Source organism: Nyctereutes procyonoides, unplaced genomic scaffold (assembly GCF_905146905.1).
Source record: "Nyctereutes procyonoides isolate TBG_1078 unplaced genomic scaffold, NYPRO_anot_genome, whole genome shotgun sequence".
Lineage (NCBI taxonomy): Eukaryota > Metazoa > Chordata > Mammalia > Carnivora > Canidae > Nyctereutes > Nyctereutes procyonoides.
In genome coordinates this window covers 37,691,537-37,712,158 of record NW_026575052.1, presented here as the reverse complement: position 1 = coordinate 37,712,158, position 20,622 = coordinate 37,691,537, and the positions used below count along the sequence as shown (strand labels likewise).

Genomic DNA, 20,622 nt, shown 5'->3' with positions numbered 1-20,622 from the left:
AGCGCTCTATTTATGTTTCAGCTCAGCGATTTGCATAGTCCCCGCCCCTGGCCCTAGGTCCCCCTATCGGTGCCCCGCCTCCACGTTGACGTCACGGGGGAGGCCCCGCCTCCGGTGCCCGTACAAGGAGCGGCGGGCCCTAGATGGCAGCGTGGCGTCGCCGCGGCGTGTGCGTGTCGCGCTTCCTTGTGCCGTTTATAGGGTCCCGGCACTTCCGCTGTCGGGTTAGAAGCGGCGCGGTCATGGCGGAGCGCGGACAGCAGCCTCCTCCCGCGAAACGGCTCTGCTGCCGGCCGGGCGGCGGCGGCGGCGGCGGCGGCGGCGGGGGCAGCAGCGGCGGCGGAGGAGCGGGTGGCGGCTACAGCTCTGCCTGTCGGCCGGGCCAGCGGGCGGGCGGTGCGGCTTCGGCGGCGTGCGGGGGCGGCGCGGCGCTGGGGCTGCTGCCGCCGGGCAAGACCCAGAGCCCCGAGTCGCTGCTGGACATCGCGGCGCGCAAGGTGGCGGAGAAGTGGCCGTTCCAGCGCGTGGAGGAGCGCTTCGAGCGCATCCCGGAGCCGGTGCAGCGCCGCATCGTGTACTGGTCCTTTCCCCGCAGCGAGCGGGAGATCTGCATGTACTCGTCCTTCAACACCGGCGGCGGCGCCGCGGGCGGCCCCGGCGACGACAGCGGCGGCCCCGGCGGCGCGGGCGGCGGCGCGGGCGGCGCGGGCGGCGGCGGCTCCTCGTCCTCGCCGGCCGCCACCTCGGCCGCCGCCGCCGCTGCCGCCGCCGCCGCCGCCGCCGCCGCCGGGGCCGGGGCCGGGGTCCCGTCGGTGGGGGCCGCCGGGGCGGCGGACGGCGGCGACGAGACGCGGCTGCCCTTCCGCCGGGGCATCGCGCTGCTGGAGAGCGGCTGCGTCGACAACGTCCTGCAAGTCGGTGAGTCACGGGGCAGCCCCGGAGCCGGCCGGCCGCCCGTCCGCGCGTCCGCCCGCCCGTCCGTCCCGCGGGGGGAGGGGGCGCCGGGCCCCTGTCCTCCGCGCAGCCCCTCCGCCCGGCGCGGCCGCACCCCCGCCCGGTGCCCCGGAGCGCTGCGCCCATTTCCTCCTCGCCCCTCCCCGCCCCCGTCTCCCCGGACGGGCCAGCGCGAGTGGGAAATGAATCAGCAGGACTCGCCCCGCGGCGGGGCTGGCGGGTGGGTGCCGGGGGGGCCCGGCCCGCCGCCTCCCGCGCCCTCCTCCCGGGGAGCACGTCCCGGGGGGTCGCTCGCCCTTTTTTTTGGGGGGGGGTGGTTGTGGACAAAGGCGCCGGCGGACGGCGGGGCTCCGGCGGAGGGTGTGTGTGGCGGGGCCGTGCGGGGCGGGGGAGGGGGCGCGGGCCGCGCAGACAATGCCGGCGGGGCCGAGCGGGCGACCGGGCCGCGCTCCTGCCCCTGCCCCTGCCCCTGCCCCGCGCCCGCCCTGCCCTCGCCCGCGCCCGCGCCTCTTTCTTCCTCCGCTGCCCCCTCCCCGCGCCCTGGGTCGGAGGGGTGGGGACGACGGTGCGCTGCCTCTCGGTGGCTGCGGCTCGTGTCGGGGCCCCGACGGGCCGGCGGCCGCGGCGGCGTCTGGGCTGAGCCCGGGGTTGGGATGCCCGGCCCGGGAGGCGCGCGGGGGGGGGGGGCGGGCCGGGGCCCCGCGTCCTCGGAGGCCGCCCCCCCCCCCCGCGGGCGTCCCCGAGTCGCTGGGCGCTGCCCCGTGTGCGGGGCCGGAGTTTGGTGGGCGCGGGGCGGCGGCGGCGGCGGTTACGGGCCCTGCGCTCGCAGGCGGCGGCGGCGGCGGCGGCGGCGGCGGCGGTGGGAGCGCGAGGCAGAGGCTCAGGCTCGGCGGCCGCCCCGCAGCCCCCGCGGCCCCCGCGGCCCCGCGCGACCCCGCACTTTGTTCTCCTTTTCAGGCTTATTTGTGCCCCTTTCAGTGTCCCGTCGCCCCCCGAAAAGGGGGACTAAACAAAAGAGTCTCTCTATCTCTTTCCAGAGCTTGTAAAGTAGAAGATGTTTGACAAAGGCGAGAGGAGGACTTGGGATTTAAAGCTGCGCAGCCCTCCTTTCTCTGACAGACCAGGAGAGTTTCCTCCGATGCCGACTTTAAAGGCTCCCCGCGGCCTCGCCCCGCCCCGCCCCCGCGTTCCCCGCGGGCCCGAGCTCTTGCCCTGCGGGGCTGCGAGAGGAACAATGCGGTCCGGGCCCCCGCGCCCGTAGCCTCCCGACCGCCGGCGCGCTCCCCGCGCCCCTTGGCCGAGCGCCGGCCGCCGAGCGTCCTGGTGCCGAGCGCGGTGGTGCCGAGCGCCGGGGCCGATGCCGGGGACCGGGCTGCACGCGGCTCCGGCCCCGAATCCCCGTCTTTTCTTCCCGTAGTCCGTTCTTTTTATCCTTCTCTCTGGGAGTCGAGCGGGGGTCTGGGTAGGGGCCCCAAAAGAGAATTAAGGTTTGTTTAATCCTCTCTGGTTAATTTGAATTCTAATGCAATCTGCAAACGTGATTTTCTGCATGGTCATTTGTTTCCAAAGGCAGCCCCCAGCGTTGTCTCTTCGAGGTTCGGTACCTTTTCCTTGGGTCTAGAGAGGGTTTAACTTACTTTTGAGGCTCTCCATCTTTTTTTTTTTTTTTTTTAATGTAATTAGCATTCTTTAAAGTTACACCTCTCCCCCCCCCCACGTCCCCCCCCCCCTTGGTTCCTGCTGGGTTGAAATGGATTGAAGCACATCCATGGTTTCTCAGTATAACCAAACCAGAGTTTGGGAATTTTTATGGCTTGGCTGGCAATGTTGGATTTTTTTTTTTCCTTCTCCCTCCCCTTCTATGCTTGACTCTGCTTGCAAGCAATGAGGAATGACAGGAGAGCACATAGGGAGGGTTTCTTGGCTGATTACATTTAAGCCAGGAATTCACTGTGAAAATAAAGCCAAGGGGCGATAAATAAAAGATGCAATCTTCTCTAGGAGACAGACACACAGCGTGGGCTTTGCCTGCTTTCATCAGCGAAGAGGCCTGGGTGAGTTGTAAAAGAAAATAGTAACTTTTTGAATAGTCCCCAAAGGGGAAGGAGGCCACTGAATGCAGTTGGCAGTGGTGGATGTGAAACAGTATGATGGTTCTTTCAAAGTTTGAAGAGTTGACCACCCTTTCGGAAACACTTACATACTTGCTAAACAAGTGCTGTACAAATTATGGAAAATATTCTTTTTTTCCCCTCCGAGTTTTGCCAGTTTCCTTAACTTCGAAGTTGTATTACTTGTTGTGCCAGTGAGCTTACGAGATGGAAGGCTGTTAAATGCCTGGCAGCTGGCACTGAGATAGAAGACTTACGATCAGGATTTTTTTTTTTTTTTTCTTGATGGAGAACGGAGAGAATGACTAGAAAAACCATCTAATTTGGCTTTAATTGGTAGGTCAAATTGGTATACTAAGGCAAGAGGTTTATTTATAATTTTGCAATCTGAGGTGGAAGTCATTTCTGCTTCAGAACCTGGAATTGGAAAGGAACACGATACCATGACAGGACCAGAGCAGTTTTCTGGTATTGCAGAACTACAAGTTTGTTCATACAGAAGTATTCATGTACTTTTGTAGAGGTGACTAAATTATAGATGCAATAGGTAAAATCTAGTTTTTGGACTTTATTTTTTTATATTGACACTGTTGAAGATTATCTAGGGATTGAGGGTCAGAGAATTGGGACTTCCCGGAAATTAAACATACTTGTTAGTTATTTTTCAACTCCCATTTTAAGAAGAAATTTCAAGGAAAAAAAAATTTAAACCTTTGGGGTAGTAGTTGTAAACAGTATTTAATTGGTGCAGAGCTGTCCATCAGCTGATTATAGGAAGTTTTAGAGAAAGCATACTTTGCTTGTTTTTACTGAATAATGATCTGTTAGAAGGGAGCCATTGCTTGAGGGTGCTTGTATGTAAATATTATCGGCATTATTGAAGTAATTTTGGAAATCACGTTGAAAAACTTCCCCAAAATTTTGCCTGGCAAAAAGCTTTCCTAATATGATCTGGAACTCAAATTATAAAGACAAATAAATTAAACGACAGACAAATTTAACTGGATAAAAAAACTAAAAATCTCTGTAGGACTGAAAACATAAGCAGCTAACTGTGGCAAATACTTGCAGCCCGATGGAGGCTAACGGAACTCTGAAAAATTGATTGAAACGTAAAAAAGATCAAGAAGTTAAAAAATGGGCAACACCTTTCATAAAGAAATGCAAATGAGTAATAAAATCATTAGTCTTCACTCTTACATAGGGAGATACAGGTAAAGGTGACATGCCATGTTCATCTGCCAAGTCAAGAAAGGTGGGGAGATGGTACCCAGAATTGGGTGAGGAGGTAGGAGAAGATGCTACCTCCCCAGCTGCTGCTCGGCTCAGTCTTTCTTGTGTCATTTCTAGGAATTTATCTGACAGATACATTGATATTAGTGCCCAGAAATGTTCGATACAGTGAGCAGTGCTCACTGCAGTATGATTTGTAATGCTGGAAAAACTGGAGTCCATGGAAATTTCCATCAGAAGGGAAGTGGTTAAGAAGTACTCAATGGAATTCTATGTAATCATGAAAAATAGTGAAGGAGAGAAATATGTACTGACAAGAAAAGGTGACCAGAATATTTCGTTTAAAAACAAGTCAGCTGTTCATATAGTGGGCTGTAATTTCAATAAAAAACAAGAAAGACTTTACTTACAGATGCATAAAAATGGAAGGCTACACAAGCAGCCGTTGCATAGTGGATATCTTTGGGGAAGGGCAGTTAGGTGGATGGGCAAAGTCTTGGGGAGGATTTTACTTTTCTTTTTATGATTGTGTTATGAGTCAGATTTCAAAGTAGAAAAAGAAGCATGTATTTGTTGTCATAGAAAATCTTAGACAAACTATTCTTGTGTCTTTTAATTAGTTTATATTTTTTGTTTTGGGGTATGTATGTTCCCTTTCTGAAGATTGGCGTGCATTCAGTTTTGTTTTGAAACGGACAAGTTTCCTTTTGTGCTAATTTTAAAAGCGAGAAGTGTTTAATTAAATAAAACTGGGATCTTCTCTTTAGTATGGGCAAGAAAGAGATAAGTTTCAAAAAGAGTTGCTTTTTCTGTTTTGTTTTGCTGGTAACTTGGGAGAAAAGAATTTTGTTCAGAATTCTAATTCTTTGGTAAGCACGTTATTACGGTTGTTTTCAGATTCATAACTTAAAATTTCTTGTTTTAGAGGGTGGCAAGGCAGTAAAAGGGAACCTTTTTTAGAATTTGGGTGGATAAAATTTTAATCACTTAATTGACTTAAGGGTAAGTTGTACTTGAGGGTTTTGATTTTCTTTATAGATCAGAGATTGTTATGTAAAGATGTGATTCTAGGTGCACTTTCAGAATTGGGTGTTTCGTTTATTGGTGATAGTATATTTCATTGAAAGCATTTTCAAGAGTGAAGTGATAATATAGAATGGTTTAAAATCAGATCCTATACATTTTTCTGCCTTTTGATTAGTGAAGAAGTACACAAAAGAAAAAAATTTGAAACTATAGTGGCATTATGTATTTATTTCGTGCCAGTTGATTTGCTTACGGTTGTTGATTTTGGGAAAGTATCTGTGTACCTCATGCGTGCTCAGCATTGTTCCGAAGAAAGTTAAAATTTCAGTTTCAGGTGAGAAAATGTTGGAATTTGTTGTTAATATTTAGTTCTCTGATGGCTAGTATTGGTCCGGTGAGGAAATCTAAGTGTTCAGGAAACAATACTTTTTGTAGCCTAAAGATTTCAAAAATACTGGAAGGCGAATTGCTGATTTGAATAAGCGAATATCTTTACTGTTGCTTCAGTCTTTAACTTCTTGCCGTAGCGTCGTATTCTGAGTATACCTTCGGGTTGGAGGAGAAAAGGCCATCCCCATTATTTTATTTCAACTGTATGTTGGATTTCATCCTTTTTGCAAAGACTTTGATGCGTTTTCTTTTAGAAACATCAGGATGCTGTGGAACACATCCTCTAATAGAAGAATTATTGCAATTAATTGAACAACTCAGGTCGTTATTGTCTTAAGTATGTCTTGGCCGATTTTTTAGATGTTTATCCTGGGCCTTTTTTCTTTTTCACAATGGATAATCAATTACCATCAATGCTAAGTCTAAATGTTTCATTTGGAAAGACGGGGACCAGCGTAACTTTTCTGGTCCCGCTCATACTAAGGGTTTAGTTAGTAATCTTTGATTTCAGCTGGTAATATTTTCAGTGAACAGGATGGCAATGGATCAATACTGATTTTTTTTTTTTTTCTTAAATAAGCTGCCTCTTTTAAAAATTACATGTTTGGATCTGTAGTAGTAATTCCACATGCTTACATGCTCTATATTTTTGTGTTAGAAAACCAGTTTTCTTCAGTAATTCACAATGAATATGGTACCTTTAAGAAGCTTAGTTACAGGGATCCCTGGGTGGCGCAGCGGTTTGGCGCCTGCCTTTGGCCCAGGGCGCGATCCTGGAGACCCGGGATCGAATCCCACGTCGGGCTCCTGGTGCATGGAGCCTGCTTCTCCCTCTGCCTGTGTCTCTGCTTCTCTCTCTCTCCCTCTGTGTGACTATAATAAATAAATAAATAATTAAAAAAAAAAAAGAAGCTTAGTTACATATACTTAAGATAAAACAAACTCTTGAGGGGATCCCTGGGTGGCTCAGCGGTTTAGCACCTGCCTTCTTCGGCCTAGGGCTGATCCTGGAGTCCCAGGATCGAGTTCCGTGTCGGGCTCCCTGCATGGAGCCTGCTTCTCCCTCTGCCTGTGTCTCTGCCCCTCTCTCTCTCCCTGTGTCTCTCATGAGTGAATAAATAAATAAAAATCTTTAAAAAAAAAACAAAAACAAACAAAAACAAACTCTTTGAGGAGTTAGAAATTTTTATAGGTGCAGTCATTAAACCTGACCTGCCATTGACCTACAACTGTTATATTTAAGAGGACAAATATCCTAAAAAGAAAGAAGATTATAGGTAAGTATAAGCATTTTAGGAACAAAGCAGATTATAGGCAACTGCTTTTAAGTGATAGATTGCATGGAACCCACAAAACCATTTTTAGTTATCTTTCAAATTACTATGGTGTAAGTTCAACAGCAGTGCTTTCTCACAACAAAAAAAGCCTAATTTAATTTTCTTGGTTTATTAATTTTTTGACATATGTAACTGGGGATTACTGTAAATTAGAAAACACAAACTTGTTTCCTTCTTGAAATGTATGGAAAGACTCTCGGACTCCTTTTGAGAGAAATCAGTATCACATGGTAATTTGGGGAAAAATTTTACATAGTCTTGCCCCATGAAAGGAGACTCTAGGGATCCCAGGGTGGTGCAGCGGTTTAGCGCCTGCCTTTGGCCCAGGGCGCGATCCTGGAGACTCGGGATCGAATCCCACATCGGGCTCCCGGTGCATGGAGCCTGCTTCTCCCTCTGCCTGTGTCTCTGCCCCTCTCTCTTTCTGTGACTATCACAAATAAATAAAAAATTAAAAAAAAAAATCTAAAAAAAAAAAAAAAGGAGACTCTCGTTTCTCAGTCCTAGCCAGAGTCTCAAAAATAAAGTATGTTGGTTAGATTTGTTCTAAAAACCTAAGTATCTTTACAGTTTTTGGCTTCAGTGCCCTGTGTTTTGCTAAGAATATGCTTTGTACCTGGTTTTTCAGTTCTTTAAAAATAGGATGCTTCCTTTATTTTCCTCATTTAGAAAAGGTAGCTATATCAAGCTTTAGAGAGAATGCAGTACAAAATCTGGTTTTCATTGGAAACTTAAAGATTGAATTTCAGCAAATAGTAAGTGAATTCTGTTGCTGAGGATATGCTAAGTGTTTTCTATTTGTGGGATTCCTAAGTGATAATTAGTTTCGTGTCAGTTAATATGTATTGTATATATTTACATATGCTTATTTATGTATTTGTAACTAATTTGATATTCACAAGTGAGCACAAAAGGAGATGAACCCAGGTGTCATTTGAGTATCATTACCCAAAACATATTTCGGCGACCCTTGTGTACAGATGCATTGTGCTGTTTCTTCTTAAAATATGCTAACAGATGAGAAGCTGTCTTTACAAAATACTTTTGCATGATAGTCATTATCTACTTGTAGAGCTGAGGCCCAGACATGTTGAGTAATTTGTCCAGAGAGGGATAGTAATTGTTTTTGTGTTTTGTTTTGTTTTTTTTTGAGGGATAGTAAATTGTAAAGCCAAACTTTGAATTTCTGTTTCTTCACTGCCTTTGTCTTTGTGTGGATTGTTTGGTGAGTATCACAAACCACAGAACTCAGGACAAGCATGTTCTTTTTTTTTTTTTTTTTTTTTAAACATTTTTTTATTTGTAAGTAATCTTTACACCCACCATCGGGCTTGAACCCACGACCCCGACATTAAGAATTGCATGCTCCACTGACTGAAGCAGCAAGGTGCCCCAGCACAAACCTTATTGTTGTTATTGTTATTTTTTAAAGATTTTATTTTTTAAGTAATCTCTATACCCAGTATGGGGCTGGAACTCACAACCCCAAGATCAATAGCTGCAAAGTCCACTGACTGAGCTAACCAGGTGACCCAGGACAGGCATATTCTTATAGCATGACCGGACTGTTGGAGAGATTATTTGGCTGACATTTTGTTGAATGTTATAAAAGTATTTCTAGATAGCATTTTAGTATTGGGCCAAAATATAATGGCTTCAGTTAAGCACTGGTTCTAGCATGCTAAATATGTGCTAATGTGAAATATTAGTAGACATTTGGAAATTTTAGAGGTTCTAAGATGAGATTAAAGTTTTGAAAAAGTTAGGAGTGTTCACCATATGAAACTGTGTTACGGTCGTGTGAATACACTTGAATTTACTCTTATGCCTTTACATCTGTGCAGTAAAGAATTTACCAAAAGTTTAAAATGCTGGGACTCCTGGGTGGCTTAGTGGTTGACCGTTTGCCTTTGGCTCAGGGCGTGATCCTGGGGTCCCTGGATCGAGTGCTGCATCGGGCTCCTTGGAGGAAGCCTGCTTCTCCCTCTGACTGTGACTCTGCATCTCTCTCTGTCTCTCTCATGAATAAGTAAATAAAATCTTTAAAAAAACAAAAAACAAAACCGACAAAAGTTTAAAATGCTTATGCGGAACAACAGAAGTTAATAGCTGGTAAGAAATGTGATTGTTCTGAATTTAGTATATGTATAAAAACTTAATCAGTTTTGCCTACATTTGACTTGTTTTTGTAAGTTTTTCAGTGTTTTTGTCAGTGTCCCCTTCCCTTAGGCCAGTAGATGGTATAGCTGCTAGATGTAAAGGGTCTCGGAGGTGATCCATGTGGTCTCAAAACTTGAGTACTCTCTCCAACTCTGAAAGACCTCTTGTATGATTGGAGGCGTTTCTTCACTGAGCTGAGCGTGATTTACAGTGGGCCTGTTTAATACTACTGCAGCAGTACCTACTAATAGTAATAATAGTAGGTAACACTTTTTCTCATAGCATTAACCTTGTGCCGGATACTGCTCCAAGCACTTTATGTTTCTTAACATTCCTAAGAGGGTAGGTACTTTTATCATCCTCATTTTATAGATGAGGAAACCAAAGCATAGGAAAAAGATGAGTGACTTTTGCCCAGTCACACTGGCTGATACATTAGCGAGCCAGACACAACCTCTCTGACTGGTGCTCTTACCTTCTAAGTAAGTACTGCCCGTGCTGTGTCATCATTAATTATACCAGAAGGTCAGTCTTTAGATTTCTAGTCTTTCTACTTTCTAGAGTGATTTTCATAGTATCCAGAATTTTAAATTGTAATCACAGCTGTGATTTTTAGAATGTATTTTGAAATTTGACTTGAAACACTGCATTTCAAAAGTTGGAGGTATTTGGAAACAAGGTATTTGGAATATCATGATCTGGGTCTAGATTTTTTGTACTCAACAGGCAGTATTATGTGGATTTTATTAGGTTTGGCAGATGGTTGTGTGGGGTGATTTTGATCATCTTCCATTGGGCATTTTTAATTTTTGAAAGAGGAATAACTTCTAGGTTAGGTCTAAATGTAGTAAATATGAAGCCAAGATAATCTGTTGTGATATTTTTAAGAAGTCATTAAACGTTATGATTAAAAATCATACTATTTCTTGTTGCTGGTAAGAAGATTTAATATTTTTTTGGGGGGTTTATTGGAAAGATGTTAATTTGAAGGATGCAGTAGGACCTGTCAGTACATTTAAACTCTTATTAACGGAACAAGCTGATCAGATAAATTGAAAGCTCATTTAGTGAATTAATGTGCTTAAAATTCAGGTGACTCACTGCCTGATCCTGCCTTATTTAACAGTCTCTCTGTTTACTTAATGCATTTTTCATTGTTAATTGGTGTCAGATCTCTAATGATAGATGTTATTATATAGAAAATATGCATAGGAAGATCACATGTAGAGTGAATCCACAGAAGTAAGATTTAAATTGTCTTACTTAATTGGGTTAGTACAATTTCGAATGCTGTATGTATGTGCCACGTTGTACCTCTTAAAATATTTGCTGACCATGACCAGCATTCCTATGAATGAGGAATATTTTATAATTTCAGTGTAGCAGCAGAGCCTGGAGCCTCTTCTAGTGTTGTGATGGTCTTTCTTGGTGAAGGCCTGCAGAACTTGAAGGCAGCACTGTATTTGGTTATGCTCAACCTTTGCTCCTGCTACCACTTTATATTAACTCCTACAAAGAAGATGGTCATGGCTTTTTAAAATTTTTTTTAAAGATTTTATTTATTTATTCATGAGAGACACAGAGAGAGGCAGAGACACAGGCAGAGGGAGAAGCAGGCTCCATGCAGGAAGCCTGATGTGGGACTTGATCCCGGGACTCCAGGATCACACCCTGGGCTGAAGGCGGTGCTAAACTGCTGAGCCACCTGGGCTGCCCATGGTCATGGTTTTATTTTTCATAAAATAAACCCCTAAAACTCAAGTAACAGAAATTTGTAATCTGATTGGTGTATGTGAGTGAGGACCTTTTTTTGTATACATTTGCCCTGTTTCTTTAGGACTTTATTATTTTTTTCTTTCAGCAGTCTTTACGCTTCCTTAGGGCTTCGGATTTTGTACTCTTGGCGCCATCTTTTAGGCCTTCCCTTCCTTGCCAGTCACCTGTGTGATATTTGACTTCTCCTTCCTCTGGACAGTGGTAAAGCTAGGACAGATGTGACCAGTGGCTGCTTTGTGATGATGGTAAAGTCAAGTGAGACTTGAGGGTAGAAGGTGGAGGAGCCTCTGAACCCAGCCTTCTTCAGTGTTATACTGTCTCCTTACTTTCTCTACTTCCTTCACTGCCCTTCTTCCTTTTTGAGTGGGGGGAAATGGAGTGGAGGGGATGAGGGGTAGTAGGGATCGAGTGGTAGGAAAAGAAAGACTGCCAGAAATCCTGAAGAGGTAGGAAATAGCAGCCAAGAGCTTGTTCTATTCCCTTCCTTGCCTGCATTGTCTCCTCCCCTCCAACCTCCCCTGATTTAGGGGAAGAAAGCTGAGGTCACGAGGACCTGTGTGTTCCAGCTGCTGCTTGGCTGCTATTTTTAGCCTGGCCCTGCGTCAGGCTGGCACCAGGCCATGAGGGCACAGGGCCAGCACGTTCTGGGACTGCTGGCACATGTCAAAAACTGAACTTTTCAGTTATCTGACTAAACTAATTTTCAGACGTATCATCCACTATGATACTCTACTTATCTCTTCGTTTTTGAAGTGGGATGTTTGTTTTAAGAAAGGCTTGATTTTTGATAGTGGTCATCATACTATTATAACTATTTTAGATGGGAGAAAGATTTACAAATTGCCTTATCAGGTCACACTTAGATCCTGCTTGGTAATTTTGGTTTTGTGGTGGCACCAAGAAGTGTGAAATTTGCCAGACTTATTTAATATGCCTTAGGCGTCTTTTAAAATTGCCACTGCTCTTGAAGTTGTAGAGTCAGAATTGGTTTATGTAATTACAGGTGTCATCAGACATTTTTTAAAAAACACTTGTGCTGTTTTTTCCCTACAGTTGTCAGTGTACCCTTTGCTAACCCAGCAAAGGGTGTGTTTCGTTTTGGTTAATGCTATAGAAATGTGTGTGTGTGTGTGGGGGGGGGGGCGCCAAAAAAAAGAGCTTACTATTCTTGTAGGGAGTAACGAGGTATTTGGAATATCACGATTTGGGTCTAGATTCTGTACACTCTACAGGCAGTATTATGTGGATTTTATTTGCAAACTTTGTTTTAAACTTTCAGATGTACATGTGAATTTCAGGACTTACTTGATTTCTAGATGTGCTCAAAATGAAAAGTAAGTTGTATTTGTTCTTGAATATTTTTGGAAAAAAAGTACAAAGAATGTTGGAGAGTGAATCTGTATATTTGGAAGGGGCTGCCATGTGAACATTGCATATATTCTTGGGTGGTACGTAGATAAGCTGAGGTTACGTTAGGGATGATTTTCAGGGTACCATCGACTACACTGAATATGAATAGAACCAGGGATGATGGTTATTCACTTATTCAATGAGTAGTGGTGTAATACACTTAGATCTGTTGAATGGCAGGGTAACATTTAGTTCATGAATTGATCTGATGTCCTTCTTAAGGTAGCACAAAATAATTGGCCAAAATAACTAGAAATAGAATCAAATGGATTTTTTTCTTCACTTTGTCTTTAAGGTTGTTATTGGATGGATTCTGCTGAATTCACTTTTGTGAAATAAAGTTTTAGGTGAGGGATTTAGTGAAAGGTGAATTTCTGGTCTAATAGCTTAGAGAAGGCAGATGTTTTAGAGTTTATTTACATTTTTATTTTTATTTATTTATTTAAAAGATTTTATCTATTCATGAGAGAGAGAGAGAGAGAGAGAGAGAGAGAGGCCGAGACATAGGCAGAGGGAGAAGCGAGAAGCAGGCTACACGCAGGGAGCCCGACGCAGGACTCCATCCCCGGACTCCAGGATCACGCCGTGGGCCGAAGGTGGCACCAAACCTCTGATCCACCCGGCTGCCCTTATATTTTTACATCTTAAAACAAGGTGCTTACTTTGTGGATAAGAGCACAAGCTGTGGGCAGCTTGCTGTTCCTGAGCTAAGAATATTTTATTCTTTTTACTTAGAGTACAAATAAAAATTTCATTAAGAAATGTAATCAAAATGTCTTGGGTATAGATTATCAAGTACTTTGATCTCTTACACAGTGTAGTAATTGTACCATTTGGTGTCTTTCTGCAGTTAGTGGTTATAACTAGGTATTCCAAAGGTGTCTTGGAAAAAGATCCATTGATCTATGTATGTTTCTCTAGATGGGTGTTCACTTACATAGATCTATCTGTATAACTTAATATGATTCATAGAACACTGCAATCTACTGGATGATAGTAGGTAAGTGACTGTGTTATGGATCCTTACTGTAAATTATATTTTATTTAGGTGAGTCATGTAAATGATATCAGTACCAGGTCAGCTTGTCAGTGTTCCCTTTGCTAAGGGCTTTAAAACCAAAGCCCAGAACGTACTTTGACTAGTGTGGTTTAGAGTCCTTATAAGCAAAATGCTCAAATGATGTTCCTTAGTGGAACTTGCCAGAGAAAATGTCTTTGCCATTTTCAGGGATCTCTCTTAGCAACTTACTAAAAAATTAGCATTTTGTCTAAGCTGTTTCATATGTAGGAAATTCCAAAGTACAAGATAGTATTGTATTTTTGCTTTTAATAAGGACTATTGCAGTGGGAAAAAACGTTTTCAAAAAACTATTAATTTTATCAATTTATGGCAAAGTACTTCTATTTTAAAATGGATATATTTTTAAAAAAATTTGTTTTAAAGGTAATTTGTTTTTTTTTTAATATTTTTATTTATTTATTCATGAGAGACAGAGAGAGAGGCAGAGACACAAACAGGCAGAGGGAGAAGGAGGCCTCATGCAGGGAGCCTGATGTGGGACTCGATCCTGGGTCTCCAGGGATCATCACACCCTGGGCTGAATACGGTGCTAAACCGCCGAGCCACCCGGGCTGCCCGGTATTTTGTTTCATTTATGATTTTTCATGCTCATTTTTTTTTTTTATTCATGAGAGACACACACAGAGAGAGAGGCAGAGACACAGGCAGAGGGAGAAGCAGGCTCCATGCAGGGAGCCTGATGTGGGACTCCATCCAGGATCACACCCTGGGCCAAAGGCAGGCGCTCAACTGCTGAGCCACCCAGGCGTGCCTCATGCACATTTTTAATAATTTGCTTTCATAGTTTATAAGTTCTGATGTATTAGAAAAATTTGGTGATAAAGGAGCCAGTGATTATGGGTTTATTCAAAATTCAGTGCATGTATTAAGTCTGCATTTGTCTTAGTAGCTCATAGTGGCTTGTGTTTTGATTTTGGTAAATCATGAGACTTCTGAGTTCTTGTGTTCTGTTAAATTTGTGTTTTGACATACAAGTATATAAATATATTTAAACTGTGTGCATGCATGTGTGTGTTTTGGGGTCTTAGGAAGGAATGGTGGTTGTGATGGGTTAAAGCACAAAAAATTCAAGTAGCCATGTTCAGGTATACAATGCTTATTTTAAGAATTTATATTTCTTTGGATTGCATATTTAATATTGTTATATAAAAGTTATTTTTTACTCAACCTTCTCCCTCCCCCAGTTCCTCCTCTTAAAAACAGTAATAACTGAGAAGGTAATCGTGAAAGTTCAGTATATAAAGACCGTCTGCATTATTATTTTTTAAAAGATTTTATTTATTCATGAGAGACACAGAGAGAAAGAGAGAGAGAGAGAGAGAGAGAGAGAGAGGTGCAGAGACACAGGGAGAGGGAGAAGCAGGCTCCACGCAGGGAGCCCAATGTGGGACTCCAGGATTATGTCCAGAGCCAAAGGCGGCGCTAAACCGCTGAGCCACTGGGGCTGCCGGACAGTTTGCATTATGATAGTTTTAGGGGTGTATTGGCTGTTGCATTTTTGAAAGGCTATTTAAAAAATTTACTTCTTTGAGTTGCCCCTTCCCTCTTTGATCCTTTGCAGTTGTGGAATTGTGGATCAACTAGTTGTCTTTTTTGGTTTGCTCTTTTAATCTTAGAATTGAGCTTTGATCCTGACTCAAGAAGCCTTATTTAATAAATCTAGAAAATTCTATTATGTCTTGACTTTTTAAAGAATCCTTATTTAAGGGGATCCCTGGGTGGCTCAGCGGTTTAGCATCTGCCTTTGGCCCAGGGCACGATCCTGGAGTCCCGGGATCGAGTCCCACGTCAGGCTCCTGGCATGGGCCTTCTTCTCCCTCCTCCTGTGTCTCTGCCTCTCTCTCTCTCTATGTCTATCATAAATAAATAAATCTTTAAAAAATAAAAAAAAAATAAAATGACTTACAAAAAAAGAATCCTTATTTAAAAAATAATAAAACTGTCATACTGTTCTAAAAAAAGATACAGTAAATTGGGTGCGTTTAGATAATATGGTTTTCCTCCAGTGAAAAAGTAGGCTGACCTTCTGAAATTCTACAAGGGGTTGTTGTGGAGACTGATACTGGCCTATCTGATTCATGACCTTTTCCAAACTTGAGAACACAACTTAGAACTCGTCCTAAATGTAAATATTAGAGGAAGTGAGAGATGATTTCTTAGGAGAAATCAGAAATCACATCCTTTGTAGGACTGCAGATTTCTAAGCTTCTTTAATAGAGGGAGCAACAGTTGGTTATCACATGACTCAAAATATGAGGTGCTAACAAACAGATGTAAACATATTTTGCCATACACAGTTACAGAGTCATTTTGAGTTGTCCTTTGTTTATTTTTAGTCTTATTCTTTGGGATGAAAATCTGAGAGTATTTAAATGCAAAGTCCCTTTTTGGTGTAAAAGATGTGAAAGATGTATCTGTTAGGTTGAAAAAAATAAGGTACTAGCAAATTTTAAATTCAGGTGAGCCAGTGCCCATGCAGCGTATATGTAGTAGATGTCAAAATGTTACTTGAGTAATAAGCTTAGATTACATCCCAGTCTTTGTGGATGCCTATGTGAAATTCTCTTAGATGGAAAAAAAGCTCCAAGTTGTAATTTCTATTTAATTTTCTGAATCTGAGTTGCTAGAACTTAATCTATTAAGAGGTATTTAGGGGCACCTGGGTGGCTGCTCAGGTGGTTAAGCATTGGGCTTCTTGCTCAGCGGGGATTCTGCTCCCCCCCTCACTCTGTCACTCCCTCTCTCCCTTTCCCCAACTTCTGTCCCTCCACACTGCTCATTCTCTTTCCCTCTTTCTCTCTCTCTCTCAAATAAAATCTCTTAAATTAAGAGGCATGTAATAGGAATATGACCACAAGATAGGTAGATTAGTTGTTAGGACTTGGTTTATTATCATCAGTTTAATTTCTGCAGATAGAAATAACCTTCTAAATGTAGTTTCTTTCTTCCTTTTTGTTATTTGAGGGGACTTTTTCTTTAAGCTTACTAACTTGTTAACAGCATTGACCAAAAGCTGTTATAAAAGCAGTTTATTTATTTGATCATTCCAACCCTAAACAGAAAATAAATTGGGCATTCCTGTGTAGAACAGTACTTTTGAGTTATCCAAGAAAATAACTTTCAATTATAAATGCCTTTGAGGGATTAAGAGATTGCTTTTTCCTTTTATTGGCTATTTTACTTTTTAAAGAAACTGGCAAAAAATAAATTTAATTAGTTTTTTTTTACCTTTTTTTCCAGATGACTTATAAAGCACATAAAACTTCAAAACATCCCACAAGATCTGACATCTTATGAAAAGACACTGGCTAATTAATAGGAATGGCTTATTAAACTGGTCTACAATATGCTGATGACTTTCTTTTGGGATGGAATTTGCTTCAGACTCATTTTTGCCTAAAATGGGATAACCAAACTGTGTTTTGAACAATAGTTTGATAATAAAAGTGCACTCCCAGTGCATTATTGGGTGACCATGTGTTCCCATTTGTCCAGTCAATCTTAGTTTATGCCTCATTTCCTGGCACAATTGTCAGCAGTCCTCTCTTCAGATCATAAAGTATGTAGTTACTACAGTCATATATATATCTTGTTTTTCACCAAGGGGGGGGCAATTAATAAATCATTTTAAAATTAAATACTCTGTGAGTTTGCACACACGTGCTCCAGGGTGTGTGTAAGGGGAGAGGGAGAAAGGAAGAGAGGGAATTTGTTTGAGAAGGAGTTGTTGGGACTGAAAGGAAACTTTTGTCTTAACTCTGGTCTTCATCAGCTACTCAGTCTCTTTCAGATAGGAAATAAATGATTTCTGTCTGGGTTCTTATTCACATCTAAAGGAAACAAGAGAGTCTCATACTCTCTGGGTTTGATGTGTCTCTTCTCTCAGGCACCTGCTCCCTGCCCTCTTTACCCTCTTACTCTCCTCTACACACCCCCACCCCATCCCTTGCACTTTTTTTTTTTTTGACAATTTAAAGATAAGTGGGCAGCCCTGGTGGCCCAGTGGTTTAGTGCCGCCCCCGGCCAGGGCATGATCCTGGAGACCCGGGATCAAGTCCCACATCAGGCTCCCTGCATGGAGCCTGCTTCTCCCTCTGCCTGTGTCTGCCTCTCTCTCTGTGTGTCTCTCTTGAATAAATAAATAAAACCTATAAAAAATAAAAAGTATCTTTTTTGAAAAAAAATAAAGACAAGTAAATTTTCCTATCCTTATTTGATGTCATAGCATATTAGTGTGTTTGTATTAACACTACAATTCCCTTTGCGCATTTTCTTGCCTTAGATTGATGTTCACAGGTACTGCTCATTTTACGTACTGGCAGGTGGCCACTTATGTGAGTGTATCATTTGCTAATCACGTGACCGTGACCGTGAGCTTGGAGAGCATTCCTGACCCATCAGGAGTCTAGAGTCCTCTTTGCTGGCTGTTGTCTTACTACCTGTGTACCCTTAGGCAGATCACTTACTGGCTCTGGGCTTCCTTGACTCCTTATAAAATGTTAATAATTATACCTCTGTCACCTCTATCATGAGGCTGTTAAGAGACCCACACGGGAATGAATACATGAAACTACTTGAATTCTAAATTACACTAGAGGAAAATACATTGTTATGCAGTGTTTCCCTTTTACCTAATTTTCTCCATTATTTACTTAATGTCTCCAATTTACCTAATTTTCTCCATGACTATTTTTTTCTGGTTTTCTGTATTCTCCAAAATCCTGTAATCATCATGTATTGATTTTGTAATCAGATAAGGGAAACATTGTTTCAAAAAACTGTTTCATTACCATTAAAACATCAAGTTTCACCATCTACAGATTAATCTCCATTACGGTTTTTCTTTGATTTGTACCTGTTGCCTGATCTAGTGCAACTAAACATTTTCTGTATCGTCCAACAAGGTGTGCCATGGCCTTGGTGTCTTAATGCCTCCCTTGTTTTTGACCCTAATGATTGATGAATTTTCTCTTTACTTGGAATTCTAGAATTATTCTTCTGAAAGTGAAAAGAGGTGTGTATATTATCAATTCAGTGATATTCATAAATAGAATGGACAGCTTATGGATTAGCATGGTGACTTGGGTTTAGTTTTAGGTTTCCATGAGTATTTACTTACCATCTGCAAGCAGAGAATGAAAGAAGTTACAAAGCACTCAGTTTCAGATACAGTTATGAATTTTTCAGGTCATATGACTGTGCTGAGATCTACCTGCCCTTCTTTTGGCAACTTGGATCAATAAAAAGAGTTGATTAACCTTTTTCTTCTCATTTAAACATTTACAGATAAAGTGTTGAGAAAAATAGTTTCAAGGAAAAATTTAAGAGCTTGGTATGAAATGATATTTTGGGTGTTTTTCCCCTCAATTCTATTTTTAGGTGATCTCTTAAGTCTTGCCCTTGAAAGCTGTGCTGATGTGACCTATCTGCCTCACTCTCTTTTCTAGCTATACAGTGAAAGGCCTGTTAATGGCCTTCTGCACTTCCAGTATGTACCACAGAGGTTTTTTTATTTCACAGAATATGCTTTCTTTCTGTGTGTGTATACATATGCATGAGAGTGGACTTCACGTATTTGTAAGAGTGTTATAATCAGCCTGTATACTTTGTACAGAGCATCAGCTTTTAGAATCTATAATGTGGTCAGAGTGACCGTTGCCCATACGCTCCTTTTGCAGCACCTTCAGTGGCTTCCTTTGCTCAGAGGACTTAAAGTTGTTTGTGGGTGTGCAAGGCCTACCATGGTCTGGCCTGGACCTTCATCTGCCTCTTGCACATTTCTCGCTGCCCTTCAGTTGCCTCCAAGCTGCCCTGCTGCCGCTTTTGCCCACGTTCTTTATTCTGAGTGGAATCCTCTTTTTGCCTGGTTGGTGCCTTGGCATCTCTGCTCAGAGAAATCTGGCAAAGACTTCTCTCCTTTGTAACAGTATGGATGGTTTTCCCCATTAGATTATATGTTGTGTTTATGTGTAAGTGTAATGTATTTTTGTATCCATAGCTCTTAGTACAACCCTTTGCACATAGTTGACTCCCAAAAGTTTATTGAATAAATGGATGAAATAAGTAATGTTTTACTTTTAAAATGTTTTTCTTACTCTCCAGGAAGAGGCACTGCTTCAACTCAGTGGTTCCATCTACCTTCTCTTCCTACACCTATGCCACAAAGAATGTGTCAGTTTGAGAAACAGTCCTGTCGTATGTTTGTGGTCACTTTGGGCCACCCCCAGATTCCGCAGATGAACATTTTCATGTGTCTCTGCTGTTAGAGGGACTTTTGTAGAAGAGCTTGAGAAGCTCCTGTATCAGGATCACTTGTATTGGTATGTGGGTTTATATGATGTGGGCTGAGAAATTTGTCATGTATCATTGGGGAAAAGCCAAACAGCCAAAGGTTTTAAGTGGATAATAGGGCATGCAGTTACAGCAGGAGACTAAGGCCTTGTGTGGGTCGGTTCTTGTTTCTTCTTTTTCTCATTTTTCTTGAACGGGCATCTGTATTGCATCTTGGTGAGGGGAGACAGAGCTCATGTGCAGGGTCACTGTGGGCCACATTGAAGGTCTGTATGCAACTTTTTTTTTTTCCTGTTTATTACTCTGCATTCTTGCCTGTGCTTGAGACTTTGTTTTTCGGTCTCTTTTTCTTTTTTGCTCACATTAACCTTTGATTCTTCATGCTAGTTGAACTTAAAAGTAGCAGGCTAGAGTGATGCATATAAAAATTACCAGTCAAGTGTCTACCACATAAAGTTTTTTTCCTACCATTAAAGTGGTCTTGGACAAACTTGGCTTCTTTCCAGTATCTTGTTTGGGATGGTGGTAGAAATCAACTCTAATTTGAAACTTGTATTCTTTTACTGTTCTGTGTAGTTGCAGCTTAAAAACATCTACGACTTTTGAGTACCAGTTTCAGTGCTTTACAGCATGATCTCCAGCCCTCATAACAATTTTGAGAAGATGTTCTCTTCACTCTGTGGCTGAGGGATCTGAGGCATAAGATCCTAAATCACATGTCCAGGAGCACTCACCCAGTCTGTGCCAGACCTGGACACTCAGGCCTCCTGCTTCTCAAGTGGGATCTTTTCACTCTACCACCTTTTCCTCTGGTGTTCCTGAAGGCAGCTTGTCTTCCTGTACAGACATGAAA

General features: G+C 42.8%; 1 protein-coding gene across 1 annotated transcript in view; it reads left to right on the top strand.

Moving 5' to 3' along the window:
• Positions 1–242: 242 nt before the first annotated feature.
• ZSWIM6 (zinc finger SWIM-type containing 6) overlaps positions 243–20,622 on the top strand; it is a 192,763-nt gene continuing 172,383 nt past the window's right edge. Inside the window, exon 1 of the mRNA XM_055332605.1 lies at positions 243–918. Coding sequence (XP_055188580.1) covers positions 243–918 — 676 coding nt within the window. The remainder of the gene's footprint in view (positions 919–20,622) is intronic.